This window comes from Canis lupus, chromosome 12 (assembly GCF_011100685.1).
Source record: "Canis lupus familiaris isolate Mischka breed German Shepherd chromosome 12, alternate assembly UU_Cfam_GSD_1.0, whole genome shotgun sequence".
Taxonomy (NCBI): domain Eukaryota; kingdom Metazoa; phylum Chordata; class Mammalia; order Carnivora; family Canidae; genus Canis; species Canis lupus.
Window position 1 is genome coordinate 55,845,366 of NC_049233.1, and position 13,183 is coordinate 55,858,548.

Genomic DNA, 13,183 nt, shown 5'->3' on the forward strand with positions numbered 1-13,183 from the left:
TTAATCTCAAAAATAATGTGTTTGTAAAGTGCAGTAAATTCCTTAGATATTTCGTAACAAAATTCCTATTTAGGTTATGATTAGGCTATTTTTCCTGCTTTTCCTCTTCATATTTTTCTCCCAGTTTAACCACACGTATACTGTATCTCTTTCAGCTACTGCAGTAACTGAAAAACTTTCTATTGTTTTACCACAGAATATAAAAACAAAAGGAGTAAGATAGAAATTATTCCTTCAGGTAACATGGCTCATTTTTATTTTGGTTTTCAAATAATCTCTCATAAAAAAGGAAGTGTAATATTCATGGATGAAGTGCAAATTAAAGATATACATTTAAAAATTATATATCATTATTATAGGCATATTTAACTTATAAACATGAATATATAACAAGAAGGCCCAGAATTTTTCTGAAAGCACATTTCACAAATGCAGTAAGTTGGATAACTATTAACACACCAAAAACTTTAATAAGCAGAAATTATTTAATTCCAACCATGTGGTACTTCTTTGTTAACCTTACCAATATAGATCATCACAGAATCCTAATACAAATCTTACATATTGTTAAATATCTGAAAGAATATGCTACTTTGCTAGCTTCCCAAATCAACTGTTTTAAGCAAGGCATGGTATTTATATTGGTGTACTCTACACTTGACTGACAAGGTAGTATTTTTAACCTTAGAAGAGAGTAGGCAGGAGATCAGTTTTTGGAAAATGTAAGGTTTACGTAAAGTCTATAGGATTTAGGGAAGGTAGGTTTCCTAGAGGCTTTTCCCAATTGCAGAAGCTTGTCAAATTTTTATACAGCAGATTATCTTAACAAAGGGGAATTAAAAATAAAAACTGTCAAAAGACTCTGTTAAAGTATGTGTAATTCTTTAAGAACAAAGTCGTTTTAAAAATTTGTGACAAAGCGTGGAAGAAGATAATAATAATGGGTAAGGAACACACAATCTACAGATAAGTATTTTTTTATATAGATGTCCAGGTAGGAAAAGTCAAATATGCTTAAGAAAAAATATGCTAGGAATAAAGATATAAAAGTTTTAAACTATGAAACTCTTCTAATGCAAATGATTTCAATACTGAGTGATTTTTGTACAGAGATCATATTCCATGTTTTTTACTCCCCCATGAAAACCTAATTAAATGTTCAATTAAAATTTAAATCATAACCAAATCTGAATGTCTAATAAAGTCCTTCTATCACCCTGTTGTCCTTCAATCATCTCTTTTACATTCCATCTGATACTTTACAGAAATTTGACTGGAATACTCATATATCTAAAATATATTTTAACCATCTTCCTATTTTAGTGTCTTAAGATTAGGCTTCTATAGAAAGGGTGGTGTTCTATGCTGGCAAAATGAATGAGGCTCAGAGTGTAGACTGAACGTGGCCTTCAGATGTTCTAAGGCATTCTAATCTGTTTGAGTTCAGTTTACACAGGAAAGGTAGAGTCAAATGGCAAAGTCTCCTTACTTTCTGAGGTTTGAATGTCAGCTTACTGACACTGGGAAGTAAGTGGATGTCCTTGAGCAGAAAAGTAACGAGGAAAATAATATTTTAGAAACACTAATGTCAGTTACTGTGTGAGGTTAAATTGCAGGAAAGGAGATCATAGATGGGGAGATAAGAAAGAGATCAGTAGCACCCAAAAGACTGTTGGGACAGCCAGGATGACAAAAACAAAAGAACAGCAAGAGCCCATCATGGTGATTACTGAAAGTGGGGAACAGGTAAGAATCCAAGCTGCTTTTGAAGTTTCAAGGTTAAATAACTTGGGAAAATAGTGTATCCCCTGGGTAGAAAAGAAAGGCAAGAGCTAGTTTAAAACAGGTGATAAGGGCAGCTTGACATGTTGCCTTGAGATTTCAGGAGGATCCAGTGGCTAGAGGGGTTTAGAAAGAAATTAGCACTAGAAGTAGATTTTATAGATAGAATTATGACTTAGTGTTATCAATTTACTACTAGAAGAATTTTGAGACAGAGTGAGGGAAGGGCCAGATCTTACCACTGGGGACAAGAAAGAACATGAAGGTGCTTTCAGAGTACAGTATGTAGGAAGGAGCAAACACCACTGAGAAGGGCTGAGAAGATAAAGGAAAATGCAAACGTAAGGCCAAAGAACATAAGAAATGAGAACGTAGTCTTAGATATCACTAAAAGTGAATGGCTGACATTATAGTGGTAGAAGCAGCAGCTCTAGAGATGATTGGTTATTCAGGTGAATAAGTGATGGGTCTGTGAAGATTTTCAAGAAAATGAACTGAGTCCAAAAATTTCTTCAATTAAAAAAAGTATCTTTTAGACTTTACTTATATATAAATAAACACTCATGTATATACATATAATACAAGTACAGTCACAGATTTTTTTTTGTTCTTGATTTTTGAAGTACAAACTATTTATTCTTAGCATCTACAGATCTATATATCTAATGCATGATTCAGAAGCAGCATTTCTCAGCCTTAAACATTTCATATACTAAGGAGTGAGATTCTCAGATATCAATCCCACTTGGAAAACAAATATATATGTACACACACACACATAAATAACTACTTTAAAAGCATCACCTTAAGCCGATTAAAATTCATTTGCAGAAACTTGCCAAGTGATATAGGCTTAATAAGTCACCATCATAAAAAAGAGAAACTCATTACTGTGAAGTCTATTAAGTAACCTTAAAGAGGCTTTTATTCATCCAGCTTGTGGAAGTAATGACTGTGGAATAGATTGGGTGGGGGCGGAAACAGACTGTTAAGTTATGAAAACAAAAGGTACTCACTTAGAATTCACAGAGAAAAGTTAGGAGAGGACTAATGACTAGATTTCACTGATTGTAATATATTTCATTTTTAAAGATACTTCTTGAGTCAGAAAAGGGAGGGAATAGTAGAACCATGATAAAGACTGGAGTCCCAAGAAGAAAACAGTTATTATAAAGTTAGCAAACATGACATGTAAGACAAAGTTTGAAGAAAAAGGGGATCATTCATCTAGGACATACTAGAGACAGTGGAACAAAATTAAGAGGTGTTCTTTACTTCTGTGCATGAATGATCATGTCCCTGTGCCTCAAACAGAACATATGTCACCAATATATTTTCACATACATTATTCCACTGATTCTTACCATAATGCTGTGAAATAGAAAAAGGAATATTATTCTTTTTTCTCCATGGAGAAACTTAACAAGGTTAAGTAACTTGATCAAGTTTATAAAGCAGAGCTGGGGTTTGAGAACTAGGTAGGTTCCTAACACTATGACTGGATTTCTTTTACCTAATAATGCTCACCACAAAATGGAGTCAAGGACAAAAGCCCAATCAGTAAAATAAAAATCTGGATGAAATAGTTAAAGAGTTGAGACACAGAGCTGCTAAAGGAACTAAACTGGTTTCCTGTAAATAAATAAAATGCTAAATTATTAAGAGGCTCTAACTGAAGAGCAAGGAGATAAATCAGCTGACTTCTAGACCTCTTCTGTTAATTTGTAATCTTAAGATTTTTAGAAATATTATTTATTGTCTTTTCTTAAAAGCTCTTATTTATACTTCTCCTGATATGTGTTTTAATAAATTTCCAAAAAACACAGGATGGCTAGAGAAGAAAAATCTGTCAATTGTTAGAACCTAAGCATAAACACTGCTGGCTTAAGTTTTAAAATATCTTACATGCTATCTGTATATTAATTTAGCCAGACCCTGCCTCATTCCGCAGAGTTAAGTGTGCTGGATATTTATTCTCTTGCCTCACACATGGTATTACAAAAGACGGCAAACATACGATCCTATCTCCTGAATCTTCCCCTTTCACAAAAATCAGCATAGAATAGCCAAGTAACCTGAAAAAAAAAATCATAGTAAAACATAACTTGTAAGAAACAAACACAAATCACTCACAAGGCAGAAAGTCATATTACAGTGAGAAGGCCCTGGGTCAACCAGTACAAACCTGCTTCACAGACATACACAGAAACACTCCCAGTCAGAAAAAGTTACTTTAAATTAGTTTAACTATAAACTCTTCAAAAGAGAATGCAATTTGGTCAACTTCCAAAGTTAAGTAATACATTTACTTAACTTTTATTTCCTTATTTATGTACTTTATACTTACAGGTATGTAAGAATAAAAAATCCTTGAAAGCATTTTTAACAGAATGTTATACAATTGCAGTGCAAAGTGGCTTTGGACAGTTAAGAGAGAAGGCAAATCACAAAATATATTAGGTATTATCACTCTCCAGTCTCTGCATTTCATCTTGTCCCACTTGTCCTAGGTGAGATAAAAGTTTGCTATAGGCTTCCCTGTTTAAGAAAAAAGAGAAGATAGATGTATTTATTACCTTTTCCATTATTTTTCATTTAAGTATTTACACATTGAGCCTACCTGAATGTCTGTCTGCACACAAGCACCCCCATGCCCACACTATGTGTTTAAAGTACTTTGATTCTTTAACAAACTTGGAACATGAATTCTTATGAGTGCTGACTCCTCTTTAGGAACTACAGGTCTATTTCCATGATGTTGCATTATTTTACATAGTCCAGAACAATCTGAAATTAGGTTGTAAGCCTATATGAAAAAAAGCCCTAATCATTACTATTTTTCATCTCAAACCATATTATTTAATTGGGTCACTCTTCTTACTCATTAGATACACATGATATAGTTGATTCAGTAGACCAAGCATCCCTCAAAGGGTAGATTTGCCAGCATGGATTTTATACAAAAACAAGACATGTGAGGCTCTCAAGTCCCCTTCCCAATGAGGAGCACTGAATATATTTTGAACAATAGCAGCACTGCTGAAATACCTAAGGTGGTCACTTTGAAAAGAACGACATGTGAATGGATATGTCAATTGCAGTATGGAAACATTCAACAAATCGAAGAACATACCCAAAACTTTTAGGAATGGGAAAATAAACCATCTTCAGTAAATGAATCTAGATTTTGTAATCATTGCCCACAAATGTAAAATGATCCAAATATACCTTTGTGCAATATTTCTGCCAAGGCCCCATTTCCGCTCTGAATCCTTCAGAGACTGAGTGAGGGTAGAAAGCAAGTGGATAACAACCTGCTGATCCAATGCTGCTACTGTTTCTAGAATGCTGTAAATCTGATAATCATATCTCATACCATAATCCTGGATAAAATGCCTGTAAGTAAATCAAGTTACATAGGATTACTTCTGGGGAAACTCCTTGGGCTGCTATCCATAGGACACTCTGCTGTAACCTGAACATAAGATCATTTCACATAAGATTACCTTAAGAATCCAGATGCCCTAATGAAGACTTTGTAACATTTAAAAATTAAGGACAGAATGGTTTATTTCAGTGTGAACCATGACCAGAAGGATGACACTGGTAGGAAAAGGGAAGAATTGGAACCTCAGGAAGGAGAATAAGGAAGAGAATCTTAGTCCTATGCTATTAGAATCTAGTTCCATGCTATTCTTTGCATGTCAAAATCTGAGCGATAAGGATGTGGAAAAAAGAGTTCAGTTTCCTAGGTATTTCTTAGTTCTTCATATATCTAGATAAATCAAACAATATTTTAATAAGAGAAACAAGTTATTCATAATATATATTTTTACATCCTTTAAGTGAATAGATTTTAGACCCATATAAAGAATTGTATGTTTTAACCCTAAAATTTTCACTCTCCTCCAACAAAATAAAAGCCAACTAGCTCAGTAAGTTGTACATAATAAATATGCAATCTTCATTCACATAAAATCTTTCTCTCCTCCTTGTGTTTTTATAGGTTTCTTTCCCCCCCTTTTTTGGGGGGGAGGGTAATAGTTCTTACAAATTCACTATGTATTTCATGTGATCACAATTTAAATAAATGGTAACCAACTGACAAATGCCAATGATGTGATGAGAAAACAAGCTGAGGAATCAAAGATCCACAGAAGAAAATGGACTTGAATTATTTATCATAGTGCTAGGGCAGAGATATGTAGAATAAAAGTTAACTGGTAGATATTGTGAGAAATACTTAAAAATACTGCCCTAACAGAAAGCAGAAGACTCTAGAGCAGGCAAGGCAGGAAACGACAACAAAACACAAAACACAGAAAACATTCCTCAAGTTGTATTATTATTCTTGGGAACTAACATCACGTCTGCTCCCTTACTCACAGATGAAATACAATGAAGCTTTCTGGGTCTACGGTATCTAAAGCAAGTTAAGAATACCAGTGACATACTTCTACACTGGATCCTGAATAACATGTTTAGTGGCTCTCAGGGCCTGTGCACCTGTCAACATGACCCACATACCCCATTCTGTCTCTTAAATACATGTAGGAGTCTTCATCACCAATTCTCAGGTAATTTTATGTCAGCCAGCTATCTTCCTCCCTGGCACTTTTGTCTTTTTAATAAAACAACACAATGCAACAAAATTACTGCCAAAAATACAATAATTCAAATAGTATAACAAGTAGTAACACATTATGTTTTGGATAATTAGTTATTTAAGAAACATGTTGGCTGTCAAATGGTTGGCAACAGTCCCCCTGCCAGTTGGCATATTTTCCAGTTACCTAAACACAGAAGTCAGCTGGGTGGCAGGTTCTCCCTCTGACCCCGCTTGGCAGGCTTTTACCATGTATTGCAGGTTCTCTGTGGCCAGCCTTTTAACTAGGAGGAAAAATTATAGCATTACAAACTGTGTCTCAATTGACCATCTGGATCCTCATTTTTATGAACACTCTTAATTTAGAAAAAATATGTTGTTTTCTTAAAGTTTATACAGCTTTTTCTTATTATTTTTCAAAATGAAATAGTTATGAGTGTTTGTTTTGTACTAAAGTATATCTCATCTCCCATTTTAAGAAAATCTAAAAAGCTTGAGTCTATTTTTTATGACCTTATAACTGAAAAAAAGTATATGTGAAGATAGGTCTCTTAAATACTCAAAAACATTTTAATACCCTAATCCTACAAGCAGTTACATACTGATAAAAGATAGCCTTTAATCATTCAGCTGATTTACAGACAAGCAGATTTTTTAATATTCATAGGCATAGTCCTCCCACTCTCTTAACAAATTAGAAACCACCAACAATTTACCTTCACTCCGAATTAGTCAAAGATATATATATATATAAACTATTTGTGATGCTATCTTCCTCTTTTTTTTTCTTCCTTTCAAAAAAGACAGTGAATTATAAAAAGGACATTTGTATTCTTTAAATATTTAACCAAGTCATTTAAAATTGTGCATTTGTACATAAAAATGGAAAAATATCAAGAAGAAAAATAGAAAATTCAGTATGTTCCAAATGCTACTAAATTTTTGGTTTTGGCACATTAAATATAAGTAGCTGTGGAAAATATGCTTTGTCTTAGAATAAAAAAAATCAGAAAGTCTAATCTATTATAGCAGGAGAATAAAACAGGATACATATGAACTTCAATTAATTAACATGTACTTAGAGTAATGTTCTCTATGGTATGAGGATGGTGGATAAAGAAGATACAGTGCATTTGTCTTTATTGAACAAATAACTTCTCATATTAGATACAATTCTGAAATCGCAGTATAATTGGTTCTTCTTAAAAGACATTTTCTTGAAAGGCTTCCAAAAGATCTTCTGTGGGAAAAGTACCAGAATATGAAGAAATAGTTTTCATAGAGAATTAATAGTAAGCACTGGGTTTATATAACACTTTTATTGAGGTATAATTCATATGTCATAAAAACTGATCTTTTAAAGTGTATAATTCACTGGTTTTTAGAATATTCAGAATTGAGAAAGCATCACCACTATCTAATTTCAGAGCAATGTCATCATCTCCCCAAAAAACCTTATACTCATTAACAGTCATTCTCCATTTTCTTCCTCCCCCAGCCCTTGGCAACCACTAATCTGTTTTGTCTCTATGGATTTGACTTCCTGGAAATGTTATATGAATAGAATTAGACATCATGTCTTTTTTTTTCCTTAAGATTTTATTTATTTTAGAGAGAGAGAGAAGGTGTGTGGTGGGGGGAGGGCCAGAGGGAGAGAGGAAAGAGAATCTAAGCAGACTGGGCGCTGAGCACGAAGTCTGACATGGGGACCAATTTCATGACCCAGAGATCATGACCTGAGCTGAAACCAAGAGCGGGATGCTCAACCAACTAAGCCACCTAAGCACCCCTCGATGGTCTTCTGCCTTCTTTTTACTTAGCATAAGACTGCCTTCTTTTTACTTAGCATAATGTTTTAAGGTTCATCCATGTTGTTGAAGGTTATCAGTACTTTATTTATTTTGAAGGCCAAATAATATTCCACTGTATCAATGTACCCCATGTTGTTTATCTATTCATTGGTGGATGGACACTTGGGTTGTTCCATTTTGAAGCTATTACGAGTCAAGCTGCTATGGGTCAGTGTTAAGAGTTGTTTTTTAAAAAACTATTTGCCATCTTTACTTAATTGAAGTGAATTAAAAAAAAACTGGTGTTTGGGTTTTCTTTTAGTTTTCTTTACATTAACAGCTTTATTGTCATGATTCACATACTATACAACTTACCCATTTAACATGTACAATTCCATGATTTTTAGTCACAGAATTGTGCAATCATCATTTGAGTTAATTTTAGAATATTTTCTTTACTTTGCAAAGAAACTTGATAGTCTAGCTATCACTCCCTATTTTCTGATATATCCTAAAAGCAACCACAAATCTACTTTCTGTCTCTACAGATTTAATATTCTGGACGTTTCACATACATGGAATCATACAATATGTGGCCTTTTGTAACTGGCTTCTTTCATATACAATGTTTTCAAGGCTTGTCCCATATTGTATAGCATATAACAGTACTTCATTCCTTTTTATGGCCAGATACTATTCCATTGTATGGATAGATCACATTTAAAAAAGTCCATCTGGGGGCAGCCCCGGTGGCGCAGCGGTTTAGTGCTGCCTGCAGCCCAGGGCCTGATCCTGGAGACCCGGGATCCAGTCCCACATCGGGCTCCCTGCGTGGAGCCTGCTTCTCCCTCTGCCTCTCTCTTGCTTGCTCTGTGTCTCTCATGAGTTAATAAAATAAAATCTTTAAAAAAAAAAATCCATGTGTCAGCTGATGGACAGTCTACCTTTTGGCTACTATAACTAATATCACTATAAAGATGAATATACACATTTCTCTGGGGACATATGTTTTCATTAATCTTGGGCATATACTCAGGAGTGACATTGCTAGGTCACATAGTAACTGTATGTTCAACTTAAGCAATGACCAGACTATTTCCCCAAGTGTCTACACTATTTTACACTCCCAATAGCAGTAATTGAGGTTTCTGATTTCTCCATGTTTTTGCCAAACCTTGTTATTATCTGACTTTTCCGTAATAGCAAACATAGGGAGTATGAAGTGGTATCTCACCATGGTTTTTATTTGCAATTCCCTGATAACTAATGATGCTGAGCACCCTTTCTGGTGCTTATTAGCCATTTGTTTATATTCTTCAAAGATAGGTCTATTCAAATTATTTGCCTACTCTTAAATTGTCTTTTTATGACTGAATTGTAACTATATATTCCAGGTACAGGTTCCTTATCATATAAATGATTTGCAAATATATTCTTCCATTCTGTGGGGGTCTTTTTCCCCCCTTCTTGATTGTTCTTTGAAGCACAAAAGTTTTTAAATTTGGATTAGCCCAATTTATCTCTTTCTTGTCTTATGCTTTTGTTGTTGTATCTAAGAATTCACTGCCAAATCCAAGGTCATGTAGATTTACTTACTATGCTTTTTTCTATGAGTTTTATAGTTTTATCTCAGACATTTGGGTCTATTTTGAGTTGATTTTTGTATATGGTGTGAAGTAAAGGTATAGCTTCATTCCTTTGCATGTGGGTATCTGTTTGACCTAGCACAATTTGTGAAATACTATTTTCTCCCCTTTGAATCATCTTGGCACCCTTGTCAAAAAAAGTCAATTGACCATAGACATATGGGTTTATTTCCAAATTTTCAATTCTAATCCATTGATCTACATCTATCTTTATGCCAGTACCACACTCTCTTGATTAGTTGTTTTGTACTATGTTTTGAAACTGGAAAATGTGAGCCTTCCAAATTTGTTGTTGTTCTTCTTCTTTTTTTAAAGATTTATTTGAGAGAGCATAAGCAGGAGTAGGGGCAGAGAAAGAATCTCAAGCAGACTCCTCACTGAGTATGGAGCCCAATGCGGGGCTCAATCTCCTGACCCTGAGCCAAAACCAAAAGTCAGATGCTCAACCCACTGACCTACCCAGAAAGCCCCTGTTCTTTTTCAAGATTGTTTTGACTATTCTGAGATCAGTTTGGGGAGTACTACTACCTTAACAATTTTACTTCTTCTGATCCATTAAATGAAATATTTTTTCATTTATTTAGATATTCTCTAATTCTTTCCAATACTGTTTGGTAGTTTTCAGATCTTAAGTTTGTATTTTTCTTTTATTAAACTTATTTCTACTTGGGGTTTTGAAAAATGCTATTGTAAATGGAATCATTTTCTTAATTTTATTTCATTGAAAGTATACAGAAATACAACTGATTTTTGTATCTTGATTTTGTATTCTGCAAGCTTGCTGAACTTGTTTATTAGTTCTATTACTGGAGTGCTTAGGATACACATACACAAGATCAGATCAACTATGCATAGGGATAGTTTTACTTCCTTTTCAATATGGATGCCTTTTACTTAATTTGTCCTGACTAGGACTTCTAGTACAATGATGAATAGAAGTGGCAAGAGTGAACATCCTTGCCTTACTGCTAATCTTAGGAGAAAACCATCTAATCTTTCACCATTAAGTATGATGCTAGCTTTAGGATTTTCATAGATGTCCTTCACTGAAGCAGTTCTATTCCCAATCAGTCATTATGTAATGTCTCTCTTTATTCCTGATAATTCTACTTGTTCTGAAGTCTGCAGTGCTTGAAATTAATATAGATGCTACAGCTTTGTTTTGAATTGTGCCAGCATTTTTCTCCATCCTTTTACTTTTAATTTATCTGTGTCTTTATATTGAAAGTAGTTTTCTTGTAGGTAACATACTGTTGGGCTTTATTTTTTTTTATCCACTGTTACTCTCAATCATTTAATTGGCTCATGTAGATCATTCACATTTAAAGTGATTATTGCTATTATTGGATTAACATCTACCACACATGTAACTTTTCTATTCATTGCTCCTGCTCTTTTTTTCTAATCATTTGCCTTTTGTCTGCCTTTTCCAAAGATTTTGTTTTGCTTAAGTAGGCTCTAGTTCCAGCATGGAGCCCAGTGTGGGGCTTGAACTCATGACCCTGAGATCAAGACTTGAGCTGAGATCAAGAGTCTGATGCTTAACTGACTGAGCCACCCAGGAGCCTCTCTAAAGGTTTTAAGTGAGCATTTTACAGGATTCCATTTTCTCTCCTTAGTATATCAAATATACTTCAAAAATTTTTTTTTAGTGGTTGTCCAGAGTTTGTAGTTTACATTCACAACTAATCCAAGACTACTTTCAAATAGCACTACTTTCCTTCAGGTGTGGCACAGGTGCCTTTTAACAGTATTCCCAATCCTCACTGGTGTCATTCAGTTTGCTTATTCATAAGGTATAATCACCAAATACATTGTTGCTATTACGATTTTGAAAACAAAACAAAACAAAAAAAATACAAAAAAAAAAAAAAGAAAGAAAAACAACTATCTATTAGATCAGTTAGAAGTGGAGAGACAGGTAGATTCAGAGTCACAGCTGACCAGGACCAGGAGCTGATACTAGTACAGATATTTATACAGTCCCCCTGTACATAAGTAGAGTTGTTTTTCAGTTCAGATTTGTTTTCTTGTTGTAAGGGTGAGAGTGAGGACTTCCAACCTTTTCACATGTTGAAGTGGAAACCAAAAACCCTCCAACTATTGCTATTGAACGGTCTCTTTCTCCCTTCATTTCTCTCTGTTTTTTATTTCATACATTTTGGTGCTCTCTTGTGTAGGTGCACATGTTTATATTGTTAAATATAATGACACTTTTATCATTATAAAATACCTCTATTTCTAGTTAACAGTGTTTTGGTCTAATATCTATTTTGTCTGATATTAATATAGTTCCTCCAGTTTTCTATGGTTATAGTTTGTAGGATGTATTTTTCTTTCTTTTTACTATTTTAATCTTTGAATCTAATGTGTGTCCTGCAGAGAGACTAGTGTCAGATCTTTTTATTTGATCCATTCCAATGATCTCAATTTTGGATTAGTTTGTTCTATTCTTTCACAACTATTGTTAACTGTTGATAATATAGATGGATTAACATCATTTTACCTTGTTTTCTAAATGTCTTGTGTTTTTTGTCCCTCTCATCTACTTTACTGCTTTCATGTTGGCATTATGTATATATTTTAAAACACAGCATTTTAATTTCTTTAATGATTTTTCATTGGTTTTGAATTATCTCCTTAGAAGTTGCTCTAGGCTTGCCATGTACATCTTATCAGAGTTTCAGACTTACATGAATTTAATTCCAGTGAAATACAGAAACATTACTCTTACATAATTCTATTCTCCTTTCCCTTTTTTATGGGTATTATTTTTATATATATTATCTTTGCAAATGTTACAAACCCAAGAACACATAGTTATTTTTATTCTACATAATTTTAGGTCTTTCAAAGAAGGTAAAGGAGAAGAGGAGAGCAAGTATGTATTTTAGCTTCATTTATATAAACCTTATTGATCGTTTCTGATTCTCTTCAAAATTGTTCCTGTTTAGTTGAGTCATTTCCTTAGCCCAATACGGCTTTGCTCCCACTACCTCCTTTGTACCAATATTGGTAAATATATCACATATATACATAGCATATTATGTACCTATCATTTTTTATATATCATTTTATATAACTGCTTTTAAAGCCCAGAAAGAGAATAACGGTAAAGAAACATGCATTATTGCTGTCTTTTACCATTATTGCCTTACAAGTATTGTTTTTTCCTGTGTGAGGTTACTTGACTTTTATTCTGAAGAATTTCCTTTTCCATAAGGCTGGTCCACTAGCAACAAATTCTCTGTTTTAATCTGGGAATGTTTTTTATTTTATCTTCACTTTTGAAAAGTAGCAGTTTTGCAGAATAGTTGATTCTTGGTTGACAGTTTTTTCTTTGATCACTAAGTATTATC

The 13,183-nt window shown here is 33.8% G+C and overlaps 1 protein-coding gene across 4 annotated transcripts in view; it reads right to left on the bottom strand.

Moving 5' to 3' along the window:
• Positions 1 to 233: 233 nt before the first annotated feature.
• Positions 234 to 13,183, bottom strand: part of MMS22L (MMS22 like, DNA repair protein) — a 129,234-nt gene continuing 116,284 nt past the window's right edge. For 2 of the 4 annotated variants that reach the window (XM_038554764.1, XM_038554765.1), the window contains exons 23-25: positions 6,576 to 6,672; positions 5,011 to 5,178; positions 234 to 4,320 (exon numbers count right to left, since the gene is read on the bottom strand). In XM_038554764.1, the coding sequence (XP_038410692.1) occupies positions 4,239 to 4,320; positions 5,011 to 5,178; positions 6,576 to 6,672 (347 nt within the window). In that variant the 3' untranslated portion in view covers positions 234 to 4,238. The remainder of the gene's footprint in view (positions 4,321 to 5,010; positions 5,179 to 6,575; positions 6,673 to 13,183) is intronic. The other 2 variants (XR_005368040.1, XM_038554766.1) reach the window with 2 other exon arrangements.